The 27,479-nt window shown below is 34.8% G+C and overlaps 1 protein-coding gene and 1 pseudogene across 9 annotated transcripts in view; one reads left to right on the plus strand and one right to left on the minus strand.

Annotated features, from left to right (window-relative positions):
• HEATR5A (HEAT repeat containing 5A) overlaps positions 1-27,479 on the minus strand; it is a 111,753-nt gene that overhangs the window by 56,477 nt on the left and 27,797 nt on the right. For 7 of the 9 annotated variants that reach the window (XM_013047442.2, XM_013047444.2, XM_013047445.2 and 4 more), the window contains 10 exons: positions 25,835-25,995; positions 24,409-24,664; positions 23,423-23,578; positions 21,814-22,064; positions 19,115-19,226; positions 13,653-13,805; positions 12,618-12,717; positions 7,180-7,289; positions 2,810-2,973; positions 2,550-2,725 (listed from right to left, as the gene is read on the minus strand). In XM_013047442.2, the coding sequence (XP_012902896.2) occupies positions 2,550-2,725; positions 2,810-2,973; positions 7,180-7,289; positions 12,618-12,717; positions 13,653-13,805; positions 19,115-19,226; positions 21,814-22,064; positions 23,423-23,578; positions 24,409-24,664; positions 25,835-25,995 (1,639 nt within the window). The remainder of the gene's footprint in view (positions 1-2,549; positions 2,726-2,809; positions 2,974-7,179; positions 7,290-12,617; positions 12,718-13,652; positions 13,806-19,114; positions 19,227-21,813; positions 22,065-23,422; positions 23,579-24,408; positions 24,665-25,834; positions 25,996-27,479) is intronic. The other 2 variants (XM_013047443.2, XM_013047441.2) reach the window with 1 other exon arrangement.
• On the plus strand, positions 4,488-5,150 carry LOC101680461 (annotated as a pseudogene).

Genomic DNA, 27,479 nt, shown 5'->3' on the forward strand with positions numbered 1-27,479 from the left:
AACTTCTCTAAAAGAGCAATAAAATCAATTTTTAAAAAGGAAAGCTTATAAGACATATATTCTTTTCTTTTTCACTTTTTGTCTTAGACCTATCAAAAGGAGCTAGTGGAACCATTTAAGAATATGCTTAATTTAAATCTTTTCCTCACAAGGCCATCCCTGTTTCATCACTGTAGTTACTGCTATATTAATCCAAATTATTTTAAACTGTATGCTGTATAAAATGGTTACAAACTGATTCACTCCCACCATATCAATTCTTTTTTTCCTTAAATATGTATTTATTTATTTTTAAGATTTTATTTATTTATTTGACAGAGAGAGAACACAAGCAGGGGAAGCGGCAGGCAGAGGGTGAGGGAGACACAGACTCCCTACTGAGCAGGGAGCCTAAGGCAAGGCTTGATCTCAGGACCCTGGGATCATGACCTGAGCTGAGAGCAGACACTTAACTGACTGAACCACCCAGGTGCCCCAAGATTTATTTATTTGAGATTAAGAAAGGGGGAGAGAGAGAATCTGAAGTAGACAGACTCCCAGCTGAGCTCAGGCTGGATCTCACCACCCATGAGATCACATCCCCAGATGGAACCAAAGACTGGGACACTCAACCAACTCAGCCATCAAGGCGCCCGTCTATCAGTTTTATTAGTTTTATATTTTATATCTTATCTTATTTTATTTACCAAAGAGAGAGCACAAGCAGGGGGAGCAGCAGGAAGAGGGACAAGCAGGCTCCCCTCTGAGCAGGGAGCCTGATGCGGAACTCGATTCCAGGACCCGGGGATCATGACCTGAGCAGAAGGCAGACACTTAACCAACCGAGCCACCCAGTCTTGTCGTCCCTCTATCAATGCTTCTTTCAATATTCCAGACTACTATGATTTTCCTCTCATCTTTTAGTGCTACAGCATTCATTTATAATTTGGTTATATATTGTCTTAAATATGTTATAACCACAACTTTATAGTTACAGTACACACAGGGAACTATGGGTTATAAATAAATTTAGGAAAAACATCATCTTTTAAAATTTAAGTTCTGAAAAGACATCTCAATGTGCGTGTGTGTGTGTGTATATCTTGCAATACTGAGCAAATATTATCATTGTTTAAAATAAAATGACACGAGGCTATTAAAAATCAACATAAAAAAACAACACAAGCTTTATTCACTTTTCTATCTAATGAAAGTAAACTATCCAAAGACATGTTTAAAAAATGTGTTCCTGGGGTGCCTGACTGGTAGCTGGTGTAGTACACATAACTCCTGATCTTGGGATTGTGAGTTTATGTTGGGCCTAGAGCTTACTTTAAAAAAGAAAGCAAATAAACCACCCCCCTACCCCCGCAAAATGTGTTGCTGACAAGATTCAAATATTTTAGCAAGTCTTCATCAAAACAGACCAAGGAAAATTCCCTACCTAATTGATATTCTCTGGAAAACATAACTAGATAAAGTGATATAAAAGCTATGTATCTAGTTACATGTTATTTTTGGTTTAGCACGCCAGAGGCAGACAAGAAGGAAGGAAGGGTAAGAGGGAGTGGGGAGGGAGGAAGAGAGAAAGAGGAAGTGAATGAGAGAGAGAGAGAAAGAGGAGAAAGGGAAGAAGAGAATATGAATAAATGAGGATAGTTACTAATTTATAAATTGTTAAACAGCAGAGCCTATAGGAAAAATTCACATTGCATTCAGTATCTCACATAAAAACAATTGTTTTATGTAAAAACAGTAAGTAGTTTTTTGATCTCCAAGAAAGGTATTACCTCAATTATCAATTATGAAACTAATTTTCAGTAAGAAACCATTACTAGCCTTTGATATTTTAAAACTGAAGTCTACTTTGAGTGGACTGAAATCTATCAAACTTAAGACTAATGAATTTAATCTAATTTTTGAAATCCACCAAACTAAAAACCTATAATGGGTCCACAAAGCCTTGAAGTAAGAAAACTTAAGAGACCTAATCTAAGCAGAAAAGCAGCATTCTTCTTTGTAACAATAGCTCATAAATCAAAATTCTAATATCACTGAGCTTTTGTTCTTTTTTTTCACCACTCCATTTTTCTATTTGTATTTTCAGCTAGATGATAAGGTAATTGTGGGTAAAGTGCAGCATCCCCAACAAAGCCTAGCAGTTTTCAGTTTAATTTAATCACTGACTTAATTACTTATTAAATATTTGCCAGATGAATAATTAAACAAGAGCCTTTATCATACCTACACCTGTCATCTGTAAGAACTCTTTTATAAAGAACTTTCTGAAAAACAGAACCAGTGCAGGGTGGGGACAGGAAGGAGAGGAAGAGACTCTCAAGCAGATGCTGTGCTGAGCCCAGAGCCTGGTGCAGGGCCCAGTCTCATGAGATCACAACCTGAGAAACCAAGAGTCGGACGCTTAACTGACTGCCCCACCCAGGCACCACACTAATGAGAACTTATGACATTTTTCTTATGCATCAGTTCTCTATTATGCATTTACTGAACCAATAACCAATTATTAAATATTGTATTTCAAAATATGTGAACTACTAAAGATGATTTACCTTTGAGCTTCTCCCACATGAGCACATACAACTCCAAAGAGCTTGACTGCAGAGCTAATAACTGACAGTACTGGAGGTAAGGGCTTAGGCACTGAATTTCCCTCTACATCTTTCTCATAAATAGAATAGGGGTCATACTCCAAGCTGCCACAAGCAATACCATTACCAAGCAGGAGCTAAAACAAAACAAATATATAAAGGTATTAAAATGACTGTTCACAGAATGAGTTAACCCAAGAGTTTATTGAAAATGACTATACCTGCTCTTCAATAAATCTATGGTCAGTCTCTTGTAGCAAAGGACTTAATATCACAAGATCATCCCGATGACAGAAGGGTGGAAGTAAAAATGCAGATGCTGCCACCTGTATATCAGAGGCAGTCAAGTCAGCAGCCAGCTCTTTGAGGAGAGCACAAAGATTTCCTGTTGAGTTATAGAAAACAGCAATTAGCGATTTATTACAAGCAGTTAACTGGTTAGAGTACAGGGTTAAAAAAAAGCCAGGCAGAACTTTAAGCTAAACATCAGCTAACTTTAATCTATTACAGCCAAAGATTTTATTTCATCCTTAAAAAATATGCTACAAAAAAATGGCTCAACTGGTGTTACTGGTCACAAGACTCAGAATAGATACTGTAAAAACATCTCAAAATATGTGTGTGTATATACCTTATGATAATGAAGAAATATTACCATAATTTTAAATTAAATGACATGAAGGACAAAAACAGAATTAAAAAAAAAAAGACAAATAAAAAAGCAGATAAATTATATTTATTTAAAAAATCACAGCCTAAAAAAATTTACAAACATTTGACAAGTTTTTTATTTTTGTTTATTTTAAAAAAGATTTTATTTACTTATTTGACAGAGAAAGAGACAGCAAGAGAGGGAACACAAGCAGGGGCTGTGGGAGAGGGAGAGGCAGGCTTCCCACTAAGCAGGGAGCCTGATGCGGGGTTTGATCCCAGGATGCTCGGATCATGACCTGAGCCAAAGGCAGATGCTTAACAACTGAGCCAGCCAGGTGCCCTGGACATGTTTTCTATTACGGAAAATTTCAAACATATACAGAAGAAGACATAACTCCATGCCACTTCAGCATACGACTGTCACGCAGCTTGACCTGCTGAATCAATTCTGTTTCGCTATACCTCCATCCACTATCTCACCACCTCCCATATTATTTTGAAGTAAACCCTAGAAGTCATAATATTCATCTGTAAGTATTTCCTTGTGTATCACTGAAAGCTAAGGACATTTTAAACTATTCTAATACCATGTTTTAAAAAACACTAAACATCAAACACCCATTCAGTGTTCAAATTTTCAATTGTCTCATAAATGCTTGTTTTTGTTTGCTTTTGTTTGAATCAAGATCTAAGTAAAGTCTATGTGTTATAACTAGTAGATATATTTCAAGTCTCATTTAAGTTCTCCCTGGGTGGCTTTGCCAGTTAAGCATAAAAAAGTCTGCATCTGCTTGACAACCATAAAATAAAGTCATTTACATTCTCGTAACAAAAGCAATTTCTTACTCTGCCTTATAAACTTACTTTTTGACAATTTATTGTATCAACCAATATCATCAGAACTTTAAATTTGTTTCTTTACTTAGCCATATTTTGAATTAATGAGATATATAACTTTAAAGACTACTATTTCATTTAGTGTTAAAAGACTCAGAAATTACTACAGGTTATTATTGTATGATGAGGCATTATTTTAAATGTCAGTTCATATTTTAATGGTAAAGTTCTTTTATGCACCCTACATATAAATATATCAAAACAGAATGCCATTAAAAAAATCAAGTCTTTGATCACTTCCGGCCTTCCTCTAGCTGCCATCTTGTGTCCCCGTGTGTGTGCACCTAATCTCGGCTGCTCCGCCCAAGACCCCCTGAGCGCCAACCCTAGTCCCCCGCACGGTCCCATTTCCGCTCCAACAAGATGAAAGAAACTATCACGAACCAGGAGAAACTCGCCAAACTGCAAGCACAAGTGCGCATTGGTGGGAAAGGAACTGCTCGCCGAAAGAAGAAGGTGGTTCATAGAACACAGCAAATGATAAATAACTTCAGTTCTCATTAAAGAAGTTAGGGGTAAACAATATCTCTGGTATTGAAGAAGTGACTATGTTCACAAACCAAGGAACAGTGATCCACTTTAACAACCCCAAAGTTCAGGCATCGCTGGCAGCGAACACTTTCACCATTATAGGCCATGCTGAGACAAAGCAGCTGACAGAAATGCTACCCAGTATCTTAAACCAACTTGGTGCAGACAGTCTGACTAGTTTAAGAAGACTGGCTGAAGCTCTGCCCAAACAATCTGTGGATGGAAAAGCACCACTTGCTACCGGAGAGGATGATGATGATGAAGTTCCACATCTTGTGGAGAATTTTGATGACGCTTCCAAGAATGAAGCAAACTGAATTGAGTCAACTTCTGAAGAAGATAAAACTTAAAGAAGTTACTGGGAGCTGCTATCTTATATTATGACTGCTTTTTAAAATTTTGTTCATGGATCTGATAAAATCTAGATCTCTAATATTTTTAAGCCCAAGCCCCTTGGACACTGTAGCTCTTTTCAGTTTTTGCTTATACACAATTCATTCTTTGCAGTTTATTAAGCTGAAGCAGCCTGGGAATAAAGTTTGAAACAAGATTTAATAAAGTTTTTTGCCTAGGGAAAAAAAAAATCAAAAGTCTTTAAGGAAAAAAATCCTTTATTTTATTTCTATAGTTTTAAAGATGGGAAAATGATAACCACGGAATGGCAAATTATTATTTTTGGTTGAAACATAAAACTATTAATACCTCCATATTTTCACGTTTCTATGAACGAATTCTTCTTTAAGTAATGTTAGATAAATAGATACATTTGAAAAAGATAAAGAGGGTAAATAAAGATTCTATTTTTCAAGAAATTTATGGTAATTCCTGACTTTGTCTCCCAGTGAACACTCTGGAACTGATTTAAAATCTATACACTTTACATTCATTATTCCTTTAGGACTTCTGACTGCATTCCCAAACTCCAATTCTGAGAAAAAAGTATGAGACTTTGTTTTTTTCTTTAAGTCTTTTAAGGGCAGACTTACATTATCATTTATTAGAAGATACACTTAAGATCTTAAGTTGAAATTCTGGTATTCTATGTTTAATGAAGACATGAAAAAGAAATCAGTTTTTTTTAATCTGTAGTTTAAAAATAAACTCCAAAATATGGCATAATTGATATAAATGTCTAAAGGGAATTGTTTTTGCCAGAACCTGATAGCTATCGGAGGTGTAGAACATAGAAATTATCTTTAGGGCTTTTTTATCTGGCAGGTAGCTCTTTTATACTAAGAGATAGTACATAGTGAGAAGGACCTATCACTAAACCTTTACGATTTGTTAAGTCTCTGGTAGGTTATCTGTAAATAGATATGCACCACAGCACAAAGCAGATCTATAATCCTGATTCCACTATTTACTGCATATATGTTCTTGAGTTGTTTTTTTTAACTTCTCTATGCCTTTATCTGTCAAATAAGGGAAATGTAACCAGCTCACTCTATTATCCTAATATAAATGAGGTAATAATATATACAATTTCTACCACAGTGTCTAGCATACAGAAATGATTCTTTTGATACAATTACCCATTTTTTCCTAGTTCTTCTTATACTACATTTAGTGTCTTCTTATACTACATTTATTACTTTGTAATAAATATTTTGCTAGGGACATTTGTGAGCCAGGAAGAAAGGCAGTGGGAACAATATCACTCACGTAATAATAAAGGCCAAAATAGAAGTACAGGTGAATATTTTGAATGACTGTATTTATTACACTGCATTTGTCTGCAGAATAGATACAAGCCAATGAATGTATTTTTATAAGGAGCAGATCTGAAGTAATAATCAACTTAATATGTTTGGCTGAAAACTATTAAGACTAAAAGAATAATGAAGTTCCCAATGGAGACCATTTACAACTTTCACCTCTTAAAACAAGCATCTTAGGTAATTCAGCAGTAGCAATATATTTTCTTAAAATTGTGTTTCAAATTTACAAGAAAGTTTTTAGAACTAATTTTAAAACAGGGACAAGTTTATTTTACCAATCATAGTATACCAGTAACCTAAGGTCATATTTGAACCCAATAAAGGCAAAACCTACTCTCTAAACTTTATAAAATCAATTATACCTTGGTAGTTCAGTATTAAACTTCTGTTTGGGCATAGCGAAGAATGGAACAGTGAAACAAAATGTGTGCATTAGATCATCAATGTAGAAGGAAATCAGAAATGGTCAAATGTCTAATAGACTTATATTATATATTCTGTACCAAATCCTAAAGTAGACTCAAGACCAATCTTTGTGACTCATTCTCTTCCACATGGTGGAACTCTAGGGACTTTTTTCCCCGGAGAAGAAAAGAAAGCAAGACGTTAAAAAGTAGGTTTAAAAAAAATTTACTTTATTTACTGTATAATGATGAATATAATAGTTAAGATTGAACTCACTAAACCTCCTAGAAATAAGGTACTAATAAACATCGTATCATTCATTCATTCATCTGGGTTATTACTGTCCTAGCCACAAACAGTAAAACGTTTTGGTTTAAAGCACATACCTTCATAGGTTTCAGGAGGTAATAAAATCAGTAATTCATAAAGCCTTTGTTTATAAACTACTGATGGTGTTTTCAAAGTGCTTCCATATGTTCTTAGCACTGAAGAAAGCCTTAAAATAAAAAAAAAAAGTGTATCTTAAATGTGTAAGTTATATAACATAAAAATACTGAATAGTAAACATAAATGCTTTTATGTTTCCTTTTTTCCTTTAAAAAAAGTGTGATGATAAGTTATGAGAGTTATTATAAAGTATCACACATGGAAATTATTCTACCATGTTTTCTATCACACTTTATACAACAAAACTGTATATTCAATTTCCATCTCTAAGGCCATCAGTATTTTGTCTAAAAACAAACTTGGGAAATTCCACAATTTACAACTTGGCATTTGTAAATAAAATAAAATAAAAGTCTATTATTTGAAAAAGGAATCATATATGGAAGGAAACAAACAGGAAAAATAAATATGCAGGTAAAATCCAAGTTTTTGTTTGAAACTTGATCTGGAATACCAACACCAAATAGGAAAAAAGTATCAAAATATGCTAAGATCATAAAACAAATTTTCTCTTATTCTTTTTTAGTTTTTAAAAATATTTTGTTTATTCCTTTGACAGAGAGAGAACATGAGCAGGGGGACAGGCAGAGGGAGACGCATGAGCAGGGGGAGGGACAGAGGGAGAAGCAGACTCCCCACTGAGCAGTGGAGCCTCATGTGGGACTCAATCCCAGGATCCTGAGATCATGACCCGAGCTGAAGGCAGATGCCTAACTGACTGAGCTACCTAGGCATCCCAGATTCTCTTTTAATAAAGCACAAGCCAAGCCAGTGTTTCCCTAAAAGTTTCAATCACAAAATCTCTTCTTTCACTTTCATGTACTTTAAATTTCTTTTTTTAAAATTTTAAATATTTAATTTATTTATTTGACAGATGGAGATCAAAAGTAGGCAGAGAAGCAGGCAGACAGAGAGGAGGAAGCAGGCTCCCTGCTGGGCAGAGAGTCCGATGCAGAGCTTGATCCCAGGACCCTGGAATCAGGATCTGAGCCGAAGGCAGAGGCTTTAACCCACTGAGCCACGCAGGTGCCCCCATGTACTTTTTAATCTTCTATTCATTTCCACTACTGGTATTAAGGTATCATTTTACTGATGTTCACTCTTCTAAAAAATATTTATTAATGGATTACTGCTCTTTGCAAGATACCATGTTATCAAATGGAGTATGGTCTCCATCTTTTTAACAATACCAAAATACAATGGAATTACTTTTAGTGTGCCACTGGAATAAATCCACTAAATTGTTACAGCATGAGGATTCTGGGTACTCTAAGAATTCTGGCAATGTTTATTCATTTGTATTTTTCTGGAAAACTGATACCTACTATTTCTAGTTTCTGGAAGAAATTAGTTAATTTCTGAGTTGTCACTGTATTTTTAAAAAGTTGATACCAGTTTATATCATTCAGTACAGTTAAGAACATAAACAAAACATTTATAAAACCTAGGTAGAATTGTTTAGTTATGAAGCTAAGAATAAATCCACTACATTTTTTTTTATTTCTTTAAAACCGGGTAAGAAAATTACAGATGGCATATAAAAACAATTTCAATTATATTAACAAGAAGTTAAGAAATTATGTACTATATTTTTAAAAATTCCACATTTACTTGGTTTAAATACAACAGAATTTAGTTCAGAGGAATATGTGTGCGTGTATTTTTTTCTTAAAGTCAATAAGACGAATAAAACACATTAAGAATTTACGAAAGCATTGCCAGTGGTTTCTGCTTCTATCAGGAGGATGCAGAGTCTTTGGAGGGCCTTCAGCTATAAATCCACTTGGATTGATAAAAGATAACCTGTAACTGCGAGGCTTGCAGAAAGGGACTTTTCCAAGGCTACACCTCCAGGTTCATAAAAAGTTTGAAACAAAATATGAGCTAAAATCAGGATGGTATTTTGTGTTCACAAATACCAATACCAACACAAGAATCTGTATTGAGTTTATGTTCATGGCAAAGTAAGGGTAGATAAAATAAAAATCTCTTGAGGGGGTTCCCAAGAACTGGCAGATCCCAAGTCCTGGAAGAGGCACAGGCATATCAGATTAAACCCAGCTGAAAAGAGAATTAGTGAACTGGAAGAGAGAGCTGAAGAAATTACCCAGAATGCAGCAGAGAAATAAAAGGAGGAAAAAATATTAGAAAAATGAGGAGACATGGAAGACGAAATGAAAAGATTCAAAATTTATCTGGAACCCCAAAAGAAAAGTTAAAAAGAATGCAAAATGACAAAGAGATAAGAGCCACTTTTTCAGAACTGCTAAAAGGCACGAACCAACAAAATACATAACAAGTTGGATGAAGAAATCCACAAATTGCCAGTTTAAAGCAGAAACTGTTAAATTCAATTAAAAAAGATAACTATATGCAGTTTATGAGACACAGCTAAAAACACAGTGTCAAGAAAAAAGACATACCACACATATTAATAACCCATAAATTAGACTTTAATCAAGAAGTATTATTAAGGATAAAGAGATTATCTGTATACTGTATAATGATAAAAGATTCAATTCATTAGGAGGATATAATTCTATGTACCCAATTAACTAGTCTCAAAATATGAAAAAGCAAAAATTAACAGAACTATAGAAAAAAATTATAAACCCACCATCACAGTGGAAGAGTTGAACACTTCACTCTCAATTACTGATAGCTCAAGTAGATAAAAAATTAGTGAAGACAGATGGAACACAGAACTTTTAACAAAATACATTTGTTATAAGCAAGTCTTGACAAATTTAAAAGGACAGGGAATAGGGGTTCCTGGCTGGCTCAGATGGTAGAGCATGCAACTCTTTGTGTTGGGGTTGTGAGTTTGAGCCACATGCTAGGTGTAGAAATTGCTTAAATAAATAAGTTAAAAAAAATGAAAATAAAAGTAGAGGTAATACACAAATTGTATTCATTAAATATAATTATGCAATTAAGTTAAAAATCACTAACAAAACTATAAACTAAAAAACTATTCTATACATATAGGAATTTATAAACATACTTCTAAAAAACTCAAAGAAATTATAATGAAATTTAAAATACTTAAAACTGAAAAAATGAAAACAATGAGTAGCATTACTTTAAGGATTCAGTAACTAGGGGCGCCTGGGTGGCTCACTGGGTTAAAGTCTCTGTCTTCGCCTCAGGTCATGATCTTAGGGTCCTGGGATCCAGGCCCACATTGGGCTCTCTGCTCAGCAGGGAGCCTGCTTCCCCCTTTCACTCCACCTGCCTCTCTGGCTACTTGTGATCTTTCTCTGTGTCAAATAAATAAGTAAAATCTTTTAAAAAAAAAAAAAAGGAATTTAATAACTGGAACCTTAGTAGGAAATTTATAGCCATAGTCTCTATTAGGAGAATTATACACTACTCAAGAGATGGATCAGGAAAAACAAAACAGAAGGCATAGTGAAAACAATGGGAAGGGAGAAAGGGACATGACAGATAAAGGCAGAGATGAAAAAGGTAAGAGAATACTATGAAGAACTTTATGCCAAAAAATTTGAAGATAAAGATACATTGTGAAAATCATTAGGAATAAATCTAATCAATAAACAAGCAAAAAAATCCCCTAAACCAGACCTTGAATAGTCAGAACAATTAAGGAAATGTAATATGTACTTCATTTATTTATTTATTTTAAAAGACATAATAAAATTATATTTTTATATAATTATATATTTATATAATTTATGTAATTATATATAATATATAGTACATATTATATATATTTTATATAAATAAAAAATTTATTTATTTATTTGACAGACAGAGATCACAAGTAGGCAGAGAGGCAGGCAGAGAGCGAGGAGGAAGCAGGCTCCCTGCTGAGCAGAGAGCCCGATGATGCTCAGCAGGGAGCCTGCTTCCTCCTCTATATCTCTGCCTGCCTCTCTGCCTACTTGTAATCTCTGTCTGTCAAATAAATAAATAAATCTTAAAAAAAAAAAAAAGAATGCCTGTTAATTCAAAACTATTTTATCTAAAAATAGGTAAAGAGATGCATGAACAGGGAATTCCTAGAAGGGGAAATAATGAGAACTAATAAATATATAAAATGACAAATAATCAGGAATCAGTATATAAATTAAAATCATAATGAGATACCAATTTATACCTCCTGGATGGGCCAGAAATGATGTTTGAGTGTTAGTGAAGAAGTGGATCAAAGGGCACTCATATATACTATTGACAGAAACATACAAAAATTTTGGAAAATATATGTATTTGGTTATATAATACATAATAAAAATATATATTTAGATATTTCAATGACAGAAGTAGGTAAGTTGCTATATGCACACCCAATTAAATACTATATAGCAACCAAAACAAATGAACAAACTTACTCATACATGAAGTTTACAAACAATGATGAGTAAAAAAGTCTCAGAAACAATATACCATATACCTGATCAAAACCAAGTGAAACTATACAATGCACTCTTTAGGGAAACATATATATGGGATGCACTTTTTAAAAATGCAAGGGAATGACAAAAATCAGGAGAGTGATCACCTTAAGAATAAAGTGGGAAGAATGGTATTAGACAGGAACTCACAGATAACTTCAATAGTATTATTAATGTTCTAGTTAAGGATAGCTAAATCTGGCCCATTGTCTGTTCTTGTAAATCAGGTTTTACTGGAACATAGCCACATTCACTCATTTTCAGATTATTTATGACTGCTTTTGAGCTACAACAGAACTGAGTAGATGTAATAGAGACTACATGGCTTGCAAAGTTTATGATGTTTAAAATCTGGTCCTTTACAGCAAACATTTACTAACCTCTGCTCTGGTTGTGTTGGTGCACAGGTGTTAATTTTATTATACTATATAAGCTATATTTTGATTTATTTTTCTGTAATATACTCAGTTTTATACAATTACCTTTTAAAAAACTATACGTTAATTTGGAAATTACAAATGCTCATGACATAAATTAGATTTTCTCTGTTTTCTTAGCATATAAGTCAAAATTATGAAATATAGAAACAAAAAAACTAAAATTGTTAACAATCATCTGGTTCTTACAAACACAGAATAACACTAACAAACCAATAAGACGCATACCTAAAAAGGTTAACAGGCTTAATATTTAATTTCTTGGTTAAATCTGACTGTTTGGAAGATACAATAACCACCAAGTAACTTTGCTTCCCCTTTAATATGCATTTTTTCCCAAGTTCCTAGCCTAAAAAAAAAAAACCATGTAACTAAATGTGTGCCTTCGACTGCAATAGGAAAATCATTCACCAACCATAGAAACTTGGCCTTATTAATGTATTACACATATATTACATGATCAGAGGATACCTGATTGCTATTAAAATTTTTTTTTATTATCAAATCTAAATAGAAGATCCTTACTGAATTAGCAAATCCACAGCACAAGGAAGTGGTGGAAGAAGACGCTGAATTACTTCCTCAGTAAGGAGATCACCACAGTGGGAAACAAAACTCTTGATAGCTGAAAAATAGAATAGACTTTTACTTCACAGAATGTAATGAACCATGAAAAAAGCACTCATTAATGGTACAGCATTTGCATTTTTATTAGAGGAATAAAGAAATGTGCTAAAAAAAATCATGAAACTCTAGCATAAAAAGGAGGCTAATGTTTTTTACGTCTAATCAAGGTAAAAAAACACAGTTTCTAGAATCACTAAATCACTAAAAGAAATCAACAACCAAGTTAACAAAATGTTGCTTTTTTGGGGTTTTACTCAACCCCTGAGCTCAGAAGTAGAAGAATAAATTAGCTTAAAACCTCAAGTCTGCCAGTTCTACACTAATTCTGCAGAACCATGATGACATTTTAGCCAGCATTGTTAGGTTCTTGCAGATGTTACCTGAAACACATAATTTTTTATAAGGAGTTATTTCATATGTAGAATAAAATGAGCATTTTAAAATTAGACTGAGTTTCAAGGTTAATTTCAAAATTGTTTTATTTAAGAGTAAAAATGCCATGAATAAACAAATAAAACCAAAACCAATGTTTCCATGTCTTTCCAGAAACACCAATTCCTTAGTTCAAATATTCATGGTAGATACTATTTTTTAATGGTTCATATATTATATAAGGGTACAACTTTCATATATAAAAAACTAAATGGAAACTATACTTAATTAATGCAAATTAAATCCAAGTCTAATATTTCTTGGATGCCTGCTTAAGACAGAACAATCTTGAGAGTTCTCAACTAGACTACATCTAAGAATCAGGATCAGGAATTCTAAAAATTTGGTTTATCATGTATCTGTTATAATCACTAATTATGTCCAATTATAAAAACCACCATAAGTAGATATTTTTGCCATTAAAAGATATAAATATGTGGAAAGTAAAAGAGTGGGAAAAAGCCAAAGGAAAGGGAGAAACAAAGACTAAACTATACCTACCACAGAGTGCACCAGCTCGTCCTTCCAGGGTTACCTGCCATGTAAATGAATCTCCTCGGCTCTTTTCTGTTTCTAGATCTTTAGGAGACAGTGGAAAGACACACTTCCACAATAGGAGAAGTCGAGCAAGGTGATGACTGACAACTGCAGGACCTGTAATTTATTCAACTTATCACTTATAAAAACCCCAAATGTTACTCTTAAAAATTCAGTAAGCAAGAACTTCCCTTGTAAAATAGTATTTTAATCCACTATTGCAATTTTCTCTTTTTCTTACCTTCTGTTTACAACAAATGTACCACTACTGAAAGAATTGTTACCTGAAGAAGGCACTGTGGAGTACAGGGAGGAAAAACAAAATAAAATAATAATAATAATAATAATAATAAAAGAAAAACAAGAACCGCAAAGAACTCTAGGGTCAGCTCTTCCAGTAGGGCTGTGACCTGGAGATTCAGTTTTTCTTATCTACAAAATGAAGCTTGCACCAACTACACTTCTTGTCTCCAAGGTTTTGTCAGGTCCAAATGATAGAGCATACTTTACAGTACCCTGAAAAACTATACTGTATCATGTAAATCCAAGGTACTATTGTTTCGGTAAAAAAGTATCATTGTATACTGAAAGTAATATTAACTTTTGATAGCAACTTGTTCCAGACCAAAAATCAGATGTGGTACATCTGACTTGAATTTTTTTTTTTAAGAGTTAGGCCTCGTATCCATGGTATGACTTTTTTTTCTTTTAAGATTTATTTATTTATTTGAGAGTGAGAGAGAGAGAGAATGTGCACGCATGAGCATGCAGAAGAGGCAGAGGGAGAGGGAGAAGCAGACTCCTTTCTGAGCAGAGAGCCCAACAGGGCTTGATTGCAAGACCCCAAGATTATGACCTGAGCCAAAGGCAGATGCTTAACTGACTGAGCCACCCAGGTGCCCCTGAAAATTTTTTTTAAAAAGATTTCAGGTCAGTAACATTTATGAACTAAGAGATCATGAATATACAAACTCAGTAATGAAAGGCAATGTACAATGACAGTATTTTTATTTGACAGTATTATCAATTAAGAAAAAAGAAAAACTAGGAAGTATAAAAAACTCACAGCTTTTCTCCCAAAGTTTTTTTCATGACAAGTCTGGGTTATCTTTTATAAGTACTCATTATTCTAATTTCTATGTTGTGCCAACCGTATGTTTTTCTTCTGTAGTAAAGCAACATGTATAGAACTAACTGCACTGGGCTCTGGAAGAAGACCACCTAGGTTAATACCCTGGTCTACCTATTTACTAACTATGTAAACTTGAATAAGTTACTTAACCTCTTTGTACCTTAATTTTGTCATCTATAAATGGAGATTTATAAATTTATAAATTTATAAATGGAGCATTTACCTCTTTAGACCCTTTCTGAAGTTTTTATGAGTTTATATATCAGTGTTTGACATTATGCAATTACCATTTAAAATTTGCCCAATTTGCATACTATAGGATAAGGTAATGGCAAAATGAAAGGGCAACTGCAAACAAATCTTTTCTTATTCAGGCAATTTATAGTAGATTAAAATAGAATTAATTTCTCCATTTTTCCTCTGACTTGCTTTGTTTTTCTTCCCTTGGCTTGCTTTTTAAGAAGAGTCCATATGCTAACTCCTACAGTGTAATTCAAAATAAGAGTAATTCAACGCTTTTTGCTCACTACTTCCTACTTCCTTTAAGGCAGTACTAAAAAGACCCTTAGGTGTATCTGGGTAGCTCAGTCAGTTTAGCATTCCAACTCTTGGTTTTGGCTCACATCAGGATCTCAAAGTGATGGGATTAAGCCCCACGTTGGGCTCCATGCTCAGCAGAGTCTGCTTGATGGTTATTTCCCTCTGCAGTTCGTGCGTGTGCTCGTGCTCTCTCACTCTCTCTCTAAATGGATAGATAAATCTTATAAATATTAAATAAATAAACCCCTAGAATTAGAAATAAATTATAATAAATAAATTATTACAGGAAATCAGAATAAGGCCATTAAGAATAAGTGACCATAAGGTTTGTATATGTGAATGTATGTGTGCATGCACATACATATTCATATATACTGAATGGCTGTTAGGACAGAGGCAATTCTGAAAGGAAAATTTTGTCTGTTAAAAAAAAATGCAGTCACTGAAAATATCCATAGTTAAGTTTCGTAAATATCTGCCATTAAACCCTTAAGATATCACACTAATTCAATAGTGAATGGTGTAGTAACTCTTTCCCACAAAGGATCAAGATGTCAAAATCAAGAGACATGTATGAACTAACTTAAATAAAAATGTGTGTATAGTAATTAGAGTTAAAACACAAATGAGAATAAGTTTATTCACTCCAGAAATAACATACCTAATAAAAACCATAAACTTTATGAGCTACCCACAAATCTGTAAGACATGTAGAGATATATAGGTAAATCCAAGTTGTTTCAGGTGGTGTCAGATAAAGTGCGAAGTGTAGCAAAAAAGGTTAAAAAATCTGAGGAATAGATTCGAATGTGGTCTGAGTTTATGTTAGTTCAGCATAGTGAATATATTTTAAATGATGAAAACTGTAAATGGTAAAGGAAATGGTGAAAATGCAAAAAAGCTTTTAAAACTCCAAGGCAAAAATTAATGAAGCATTCAGATTGTCATCTACATATTATTTCCCATAAAGAAGTATGAGGACTCCCTGGAAAAACACTGGTTGCAAGCCTAGGGCAGGAAACCTAAAAGCTGAGACATTTTATCGTGCCAAAAAAAACCCAAAAAACAAAAAAACCAAAAAAAATCCCAAAAAACACGTTATAAAAGAACATCAGGTTCATGTTAGAAGAACACATGAACCAGCACTAAGGGACTTCTACTGATGAGACAATTGAGGATCAAAAGGCATTAATTACTGCAATGGACTGAAACACATAAATATATAAAAATCTATGAGTTCATAATGACACTTATGACCAAAAACATCACTGATGCCCTTTGAAAGTTGCTAGGTTACTAGCAACATATTCTAAAACTGGATAATAAAGGGAAGTAATAATGCATAACAAGAGAATAAAGCCCATGAAGACAGAGTAAGTAAAAACATTTTATGGGCACCAGGGTGGCTCAGTTGTTCCGCTGATGATCTCAGGGTCCTGGGAAAGAGTCCCACTTCAGGCTCCCTACTCAGTGGGGAGTCTGCTTCCTTCTCTCTGCCTGCCTCTTTACCTACTTGTGATCTCTCTCAATAAATGAATACAATCTTTAAAATTTTTTTAAAGATTGTATTCATTTATTTGAGAGAGAGAGAGAGTGAGTGAGTTAGAGAGAGAGAAAACACAAGTAGAAGCAGGAGAAACAAGTCCCCCACTGAGCAGGGAGCCCAATGTGGGGCTCAATCCCATGACCCAAGAATCATGACCTGAGCTGAAGGCAGATACTTAATTGACTGAGCTACCCAGGTGCCCCAAAGCATTAATTAAAAAACAAAAAAAAAGGTATTTTATTTATTTATTCCAGAGAGAGAGTGAATGAGAAGGGGGAGGAGCATGGGTAGAGGAACAAGTGGACTCCATGCTGAATGCAGAGCCTGAACCCAACACGAGGCTTGATCTCAGGACCCTAAGATCATAACCTGAGCTGAAACCAAAAGTCAGATGCTCAACTGACTGAGCCACCCAGGTGCCCCAAAACATTTAATTTAAAATTTTAATCCTTTTTTGTACATTGATTATGAATATACAATAAAATACGTACTAATCTTTCTTTTTTTTTTCCAAAGACTTTATTTTAAAGAGAGAAAGGGAGAGTGCCTGCATGGGCGGGGGGAGGGGCAGAGGGAAAAGGAGAAGCAGACTCCCCTCTGAGTGGGGAGCCTGATGCAGGACTCAGTCCCAGGACCTTGAGATCATGACCTGAGCCAAAGTCAGACACTTAACCCACTGAGCCACCCAGGTGCCCCCAATCTCTTTCTTTAAAAGAGAAGGGATTTCTTGTACTCTTCTTCTGCTGGAATTAATTTGTTCTGAAAAATTTTATTCTTTGAAATACTGCATTTATTAAGTAGTTTATTTTCTCCTTTAATCAACCAAGATCATCAATATGGCAGGCATGACACACCCAGCCAAAAGCAAATAAAGGCTCAACCATATTATTCCCATCACTTTGTGAAATGATAACCTATGCCAGGGTCCAAATTTTAAACCATTAAAAATGTAGAAACTCTTCTTAGCTTAGAGGCTGTATAAAAGAGTTGGCAAGACAAATTTGGCTCACAGGCTGAACTCAAATACAGTCCAATAAACCTCTTTAATCATCTCAAGAACAATATTTAAAGTGGTTCTTCATTTATGACTGTTTATTTTAATTTAAGCTCCTTTTAAACCAAATTACTTCAGAAGTGTGTGTCAAAATGATTTACTGGTTAAATTTAGTCAGTTTTATATCTTGGCAATAAATGATACAATTATAAAATAGATTTCAAATATAACTTTAATAAAGCAATAAAAATGAGTTTCAAAGTTATAGGATATAAATATAGTAGTCATGACCATAAAATAATTACTGATTTTTAATAAATATAACTTAGTGAGCCCTATCCCATTCAATTACCTTATTGGCATTACCAGTTCTTAAAATAATCATACAATTGTGAGTCACATACAGTCTATGTATGGTATGTTCTCCTGCCCACCCTTACATTGCGGAGATTTTTTTTTCTGAGGATGGATGTCAATGATTTTTGGAAAAGTCAAAGTCATTCAGAGTTAAACGTGAAAGGTGATCAAATTGGCTTAACCCACCTAAGGCTCATAAATTTTTTTTTTTTTAAAGATTTTATTTATTTGACAGAGATCACAGGTAGGCAGAGAGGCAGGCAGAGAGAGAGAGGGGGAAGCAGGCTCCCCGCTGAGCAGAGAGCCGATTGGAGCTTAATCCCAGGACCCTAGGATCATGACCCAAGGCAAAGGCAAAGGCTTTAACCCACTGAACTACTCAGGCGCCCCATAAATTGGTTTTGAAAAGACTTTCAGGGGCGCCTGGGTGGCTCAGTGGGTTAAGCCGCTGCCTTCGGCTCAGGTCATGATCTCGGGGTCCTGGGATCGAGTCCCATGTCGGGCTCTCTGCTCAGCAGGGAGCCTGCTTCTCTCTCTCTCTCTCTCTCTGCCTGCCTCTCTGTCTACTTGTGATCTCTCTGTCAAATAAATAAATAAATAAATCTTTAAAAAAAATAAAAAATAAAAAAATAAAAAGAAAAGACTTTCAAAAAAGGAGATCTGAAAACATCCTGAGGGATGGAGTAAGTACATGGCTTCCTAAGGTGACTGCTAACAGAAAAATGTTTGCAAGGATAGTTAAATTCTGGAACCAATCTAAAAATTAAGTCTCCACAAATCATGCATTACAGTATTTTACATTCAGAGAACACAAAGTACTTCATAGTCATGTAAACCTTCCACAGGACTGTTGTTACCTAATGTCATCAGAGCAGCAATCAACAGCCATCCAGATTGTGTGCGCTGAGCTGAAAGACGACTGTTTTGTACAGCTGAACACAGCAAATCCTCTGCTAATGTCATAATAATCTATTTATATATGGAAGAATAAGATAAAGAAGCATATCAATTTATAGGTTACTGGATAAAAGACAGCAATTAATAATCTCTTGAAAAATGAACTCTTACATATAACAAATATAAGTAATAAAGGACTGTCATTCATGTAGACTACATCAAAGGACAATATCAGAGAAAACTATAAATAAAGTTAAGTTTCAAGGTTAAATACTGGCATACAGGGTTGTATACAGCAACCCTGTAATTCTTTGTAGAGCACATATGATGACATTGTACAACTGTTCAAGTCAAGGTGCACAGAATTTGAATCTACTTTCAATTATAAACAATTATCTTAAATCTGTGATTACCAGAGAAAGTTTTCTTATAGGAATCTACTCTTTAAATATTTATTTATTTATTTTAAGATCTTATTTATTTATTTGTCAGAGAGAGAGAGAGAACACAAGCAGCAGGAGTGGTAGGCAGAGGGAGAAGCAGGCTCTCCACTGAGCAAGGAGTCCAATTTAGAACTCAATCACAGGACTCCAGGTTTACAACCTGAGCCAAAGGCAGACGCCTAACCAACTGAGCCACCCAGGCATCCCAGGTATCTCTCTTATTAAAAATTTGCATTCCATTTTGATACTCGAATGTCTGATAATCTTTCTAGAGGCAGTATACTACAGAGATTAAAAGTCCTTAAAATAGTTTCACATTGAAGTGAGTTTCACATTAGAGTGGGACTCTATACTTTAAAAGTGTATGAAACAGGCAAAATGAAAGAGGAAAAACCAGATTATTTCATATGTTACGGATAATGCATGCTTATATAGTACAGAGTCCAAGAGGCATCTACTATGTCTGGGAAAACATCTCTGTTACCAAACACCTCTAGAAAAGTAGCAAGTATTATGAGTTAGCACATAAATTTTCTGAACAGGAAGGCTAGTGTATTTTAAAACAACCAATCAACTTACTACTAACTTAGGACTACTTGAAGCCAATATAATCAATGAATAACACTCAATAAAAACAAGGATAAAATAAGCCAATCCTTTCTGCCTAACAAGTATGATCTGAGGATATTAAATCTAATTAAATACATGCAATGGAAATTCTTCGCTTAGAAACATATGACAGAATATGTTAGTTGTCAATCACCTTACTCAAGTGACATTGGCAATACTCAAAAAGTAGTTTTACAGCTTCTGAAGTAATGGTACATTCTTCTGCAAAAGCTAAATGGCAGATATAATACTAACAATGATTTAGGAGTGATAGTGAGAAAGCAAGGAATGGTGATTAAATTCTTTTTTTTTTTTTTTTAAAGATTTTATTTATTTACTTGACAGACAGAGATCACAAGTGGTCAGAGAGGCAGGCAGAGAGACAGAGGAAGGGAAGCAGGCTCCCTGCCAAGCAGAGAGCCTGATGCGGGGCTCGATCCCAGGACCCTGGGATCATGACCTGAGCCGAAGGCAGAGGCTTTAACCCATTGAGTCACTCAGGGGCCCCTGGTGATTTAATTCTTAAGAAGTACATATATGGGGGCGCCTGGGCGGCTCAGTTGGTTAAGTATCTGTGTTCAGCTCAGGGTGATCTCTGCTCAGTGGGGAGTCTGCTTCTTTCTCCCCCTCTGCCCCTTCCCTCGCTCATGCTCACTCTCCCCACCTCCCAACTTGCTCTCTTTCAAATAAATAAGTAAAACCTTAAAACAAAAGTACTTATATGTGTTTAAGGCCTAGGTTACAAAGGCTTTCACTGTCAAACAACATTCTCTGATAACTCACAATTCCTATTTATGCAATCCATTGTTGCCGTTTTTCTTTTATTTTTTAATTTTTGATGTACACATTATCCCACTTTGGTCAGTGGGAGACCCTTAAGTTACTTTTTATATGCTTTTAAAATGAACACAGGATGATGACTTCCTTATTCTCGCCATGACAAGATATTTCAGGTTTACACTATGCCTTTCCCGCCCCAGATCTGGAACCAGCCATTCCTTCATGGAGCCTTAATTCCCTTTTGCATAAAATGGTGTTTAGACCCATAATCTGGGCACTAGGGCTTTTCCTTACTACTAAGTTGTCACTGCTTTAGGTCTTGTCACTGGACAGAGTGGGGATTTAAGTACTTTTGGGGTGGGGGGGATCAGTTCATAGTGGCATTTTCCATTCAAATTTAACATATGGGGCTTTCACTTAACTTTCTTGATTTTAGAGTTATATAGCTCTTTGCAACTCTGTCCTCTACAATGTTATTTTATTTTTTACAATGCAATTTTATTTATTAATTTATTCATTTTTAAAAGTAATCTGTATACCCAATGTGGGCTCAAACTCACAACCCCAAGAACAAATTCTGTTACTAAATGGAGATATTTCCAATAAAAAGCACAGAAACCATTCCTGTTTAAGTGTGGATAAGACATTTTTAACTATCCCTTTGTTTTTCACAGCAACCATTTGACAGTATTTAAAAATTAAGTAATATAGCTGATTTCTCAAAGTTGTCCTGTGTGGTTTTGACTGGGTGATAAACACAAAGATGATGATGTTTTTTAGAAAAAAATTGAAATGTCACTATTGTATGTGAAGAATGAAATCTTTACCTTGCCCTTTCCATGAGGAATTCCTAAAGGACAGTGTTTCACTGCTCCCAACAAAGCTGCCACGGCAAAACTAAAGCCAGTCACTGCTTCAGGTGAAGACTTAAGTACAGTAAGCCGTTCCAGGCAACGGTCTAAAAGAGGTGTTAGGTAAGAAGGTAATGCCACAGCAATGCAATGTAAACACCAAGCTGCTGCTAGTCGAACAGAAATGCTAGGGTGCTGAATAACTGAAATGATACTGTCAAGAAGACCTAGAAGGGCAGAAAAACAAAAGAGACTTAGCTCTACAGATAAAGTAACTTAGCCATAAAACAGTCAAAAGAATAAGCAAGCCACAGAGATATAAAATATATTATCTTTTTCAAAAGCAAAATCAGAATAGAAAAAAAGACTTAAAAAGATACATAATCATAAGTGATTTTTTGGAGCCCAACATGGGGCTTGAACTCAGGACCCTGAGATCAAGACCTGAGCCAAAATCAAGAGTCAGCCATTTAACAAACTGAGCCACCCAGGTGCCCCTAAATGATTTTGATATACAAAAATTACTTCTAATATGAAAACTGGTTTAATACACAAAAGAAAAATATTATTTCCTAAATAAACTATGTTCTGCTTTTTTATCTTCAGATCATTATTCATTTGGTACTAGGAATTAAAAATTATCAATACATAACAAAAACACCTTAAAAAGAAATGTCACACTGTACTCCATCCTATTCTTTTTAAAAAATCTCTTTTGACACATTTTATCTACATAATTAGTATGCTTCCTATGTACCATAACACCCTTGCCTGAGAACAAAATGTTGAACAAAACTGAGGCTTTGCTAGATCCTCAATGGGCTACTAACCAATTAAGTATACAGTGAAGTACCACTGCCAGTAAGAATAAAATTCTACATTTGCTGTATACAACTTCATCAAAATATGTAACAGTTCATGTTGATTGCTAAATTATATGGGATAAAGAGCTTACAAACTAAGTATAATGTAAGCTTCAATCAGCAGTAAATACGTACCACAGTTAAAGGACAAAAGCCATCAAAATTGTATTTTTAAAATGATTAAGTAAAATACACATATTGTATGATTCCATTTATATGGAATGTCTATAATAGGCAAATCCATAGAGACAGGAAATACATTAGTAGTTATCAGGGGCTGGGGAAGGGGGAAATGGGAAGAATGAACTTTTTGGTATGTGAATCATCTCAAAGTGATTAATTTTCCAAGAAAAAGAAAATGGAGACTGCTTAAAAGGACCTTTGAGGAAGTGTATTACTTGTATCACATAGAAATTAATGTTTTCACTGCAGATGAGAGACAAGAGTTCAGGTTTGCTTTTCTTTTTTTCCATGTTATCTTAAATATTTCTGGAAAGGGAAGAGTAGGTGTGACTTAGTGAACAACCTTTAATTATAAAAGAAAACACTCAAACATATTCTTAATAATCCTGATTACATTTATTTTACAAAACATCTCTAACAAGCCTATAGTGGAATCTATAATAAATGAGTTATATGAAAAAGACTTGTTTCCTCAGAAAAAAGTTTTCTAGAATAAAAGTAAAAACAAGGTATTCAGACAAGTCGCAAACAATAGATACCTGCACTTGAATCCTGCAGTAAAGGTGCAGCTGTGGTGCCAAGACTGTATATGAGATTTCCAAGCTCTTGTAAAGCACACACCAGCATATGCTGGCTGGCCATTACATCTGTGGAGCCAACCCGGGTTTCCACATTACCCTCATTCATTACAGCATCTGAGAGAAGCATAAGATTTAACTACTTGTTGATGTTTTATTAAAATACATTATAGGGGGTAGATGTTAGAAGCAGAAAATATAAAGGCAAAAATTAATACCACCTCTCTCTATACATGAAACCCTTAAGGCAGTTAACTGAAATACTACAATGGGGACTTGCACCAATTCTGAGAAAGAATTGAACTAAAATAACGAATCCAGTTCAAGCAACCTGACATTAATCCCTTAATTACTATTACACATGGCACTGAAAGGGAGAATGTATAGAAAACTAAAAAAAGATTCCAACTTTACTGGTATACAAGATAAATAGAGTGGACTTAAAATAGTACAGGAACTGGGATGAACTGTTTCTCTCCCTCTCTCTCTTTTTTTTTAAGGGGGCGAGGGGTACAGGAAAAGGGAGAGAGAGAATCTTAAGCAGGCACCATACCCAGCCCAGTGAGGAGTCTGAGACAGAGCTTGATCTCACAACCCTGAGATCATGACTTGTGCTGAAACCAAGAGTTGGATGCTTAACTGGCTGTGCCACCCAGGTACCCCTGAGATTAACTGATTGCTCTGAAAACATTTTATCAACCTCTAGAGGAAGATTATGAATTCTGAGGAATTATTATCACCAGCCTTTAAGATATATATATATATATATGATACTTATTTGTTAGTTTATGTCTCATCTATATATTGGCAACTTTACCCTAAAACAACTGACATCTATCACAAAAGCATTTTTTTAATTCATTTAGTATATTATATACCAGTCTAGCTTTTCCAAAAGGTCAATTCCTTCAGCACTGTTAAAACAGAGTATCTTAGTAAATCCATACCCACAACTTTCTTTAACTTCCAGATAGCCTGGCAAATGTCCTTGGCAGCAGCAATTTGAGCCTTTTCTCCAAGAAGACCTCCTATAGCAGCTCGAAGGATAAATGAAACACAACGACGACCGCAGACAGCATCAGTCTGAGTCTGGGTGGCTTTAGGGTGCGACTGTGACACAAGGCTTAGGACATGAGAAAGAAAGGCCGCGAAATTCTTCTCTAGCCATGTTCCTCCTAATGTTGAAACAAATACCACGTAAGCCTGAAAAAAGAAAAGATTTTATCTTCAAAATGAAATAATTTTAATTGTATATTAATATTTTCTCTTCTACAAAATATATAAATTTATTTTATTCTTTCCTCATTTATAGCTACTTTATATAACTATATAAATGTAGTAGTGTTCTTCTATCTCTTCAAACTGAAGTACACAGTCTTTCAACTGGGATTTCATTTGTGCTACATTTTTATTTTGGTCAGACTGGACCAAGTTTCAGAATAATCAGCATAGCCAGCTAATATGGAGACTGTGTCTATGGCTCCTCTGAACAAAGGATTCAAGCTCTTCAATATTCTGAAGAAGGAAACCCAAATTGAACGTGAACACAATGTAAGAATTAAATATGTTCCAACACCATAACTCTAAGGGAATTTAGTTCTAGAAATGTGAAAGGAAACTTCACAGTAATGAATCACTGCTCTTTATTTCCATGACTGTTAATGGTTGGTCTCACCCCAGAGATACAAAGACAGATTACATAAGTTTCCTTATGTAATCTGTTCTTCTAGAAATACAGCTTAAATTACACTGGGACATCTTATGTTTTCAAGAAATCTAATATCTATAAAACATTTTGAGGACCTATGTGAATTAAAAAAAAAATACACATTTGCTTTGAACCACAATGGCATTTAGAAAATAATACAAAGCCCTCTGCGTTGTTTTATTCTAAGATACTTTTCCTAGGTTTGGCTTAGATTATATGCTATAATCTTTACTTAGGAGGTGACACCATACAAAATGGAAATACAGTATTTCCCATACTGAATAATATGTACCTAACATGTACCTTACATCTGAACTGTACAAGCACACAAAAGCACAAAGGAATACACATTAAACTGTAAGACACTTAAACACACAAGGCCTAGAAACAAACGTTTGTGTTTCAAAGAAAATAAACAAAAATTTCCCATTATTAGGAACTTAAAACACATGGTGAATAATGCCCTATTTCATTGGTTTTTGGGTAACTAAGGTTTTCTTACTTGTAATCTTGCTTTCAAAGAGTGGCCTTACCATCTCTGTTTTTATGTGAGAGCAGGAGTGATGACCTTGCACAGTATCACTTATGCCCAGAGTATTCAGATACTAAAATTCTCGTTATAGGCCAGTGAGCATTACACGTAGATACTCATTTGTGACTCTAACCTGAGTAACTCCAACTCGAACATCCCTACTGACTGAACTGGTTCCTTTCAGCATATCTCCACTGGCTCGAAGAAATCCTGAACTTCCACGTAGAAACCCTGTTCCTAGTAATTCCAGAACTTCCTCCAGAGATAATCTGCGAATGCTTTGACGTGAAACTGCTATAACAAAGAACAAAACAAAACATGTGATTCTTACTTTACAGACTAAAATTTTAATGCAAGACCTTGATTTGCACGATCTTGGTAAACACGTTAATAGAAACAAAAATAAACTAAAAATCCAAACAAAATGCAAAATTGACAGGACATTACACACATTAACATTTAAAAAGTTATACAAGGGTTCAGAGGTCAAACCATAGAGGACTCTGAAGTATGTCAATGACATCTTAAAGACTAAGCTACTTAGGAATTATGCTTTATTGTCCTCTTTTTTTTTTTTTTAAAGATTTTATTTATTTAATTGACAGACAGAGCATAAGCAGGGGAAGAGGCAGAAGCAGGCTCCCTGCTGAGCAGGGAGCTCGGACAACACAGGGCTCAATCCTAGGACCCCAGGATTATGACCTGAGCCAAATGGGGTGTTCCCATTGCCCTCTCTTCCACAAAGAAGTTAAAAGGCTAACCTTTAAAAAAATTTTTTTTATTTGAGAGAGAGAGAAAGAGAGAGAGAGCAAGAGCAGGGAAAGGGACAGAGGGAGAGGGAGAAGCACACTCTCCAGAACCCTGAGATCAGGACCTGAGCCGAAGACAGATGCTTAACCAAATGAGCCATCCAGGTGCCCCAGGATAACCATCTTCTAAAACAAAAAACATTAACTGCCCTTGCTTTCTACAAATGAAAATGCTTACAGCTTTAAAGTCTAAAATGCTTTAAAAATTCTTTTTAAATACTAAAAAATGCTGAAATCATAACTTTATATTTCCAAATGCTCTACAACTCTTAATGAAACTTATATAAAGTGACCATCATATCCTATTTTTTACAATTCTCAACTGCAGGCACAACTTCTGATATATCCTTCGTCTTTGAAGAGATCAAAGCAAAATATTACTGAAATGATCAGTTGGCTCTCAGGCTATAATAATCAAGAGATCAGTTAGGGCAGAATGTGTCTTCAAGTTTGTTTGTAGTTTGAAATAGTAGACTTTCTTCCTGTGAATATCTAGGGATCTCTTACACACATACATACACACTTCCCTCTCTTTCATTCTTCTGAATAATGATGGTCATGAGCTCTGACTCTCATTATTGGTTCAAGTCATACACAATAGAGAAATAAACTTCCATTAATCAAAACGATGAACAAAAAACCTACTCTAGTGTAAAGAGGAAATAACCATCTGAAACAAATGAAAATCTGTGTTGGCATTTGGAAGAAAAACATTAATAACAGTATAAAATCCATGCCCCCATGAATCATAAATTCTAGGAAAGAAAGAATAAACATAATAAACGATTAAGTATATAATATGCTAGACAATGATTAAAGCAATGCAAAAAACAGAGCAGCTCAGGCTCAGGCATACTGGGGGAAGTATTTGTGATTTTAAGATTTTATTTATTTTATTCGACAGAGAGCGAGATCACAAGTAGGCAGAGAGGCAGGCAGAGACAGAGGGGGAAGCAGGCTCCCTGCTGA

The sequence above is a fragment of the Mustela putorius genome, unplaced genomic scaffold (genome assembly GCF_011764305.1).
Source record: "Mustela putorius furo isolate JIRA1106 unplaced genomic scaffold, ASM1176430v1.1 tig00003898_pilon_pilon_pilon, whole genome shotgun sequence".
In the NCBI taxonomy this organism is placed as follows: Eukaryota; Metazoa; Chordata; class Mammalia; order Carnivora; family Mustelidae; genus Mustela; species Mustela putorius.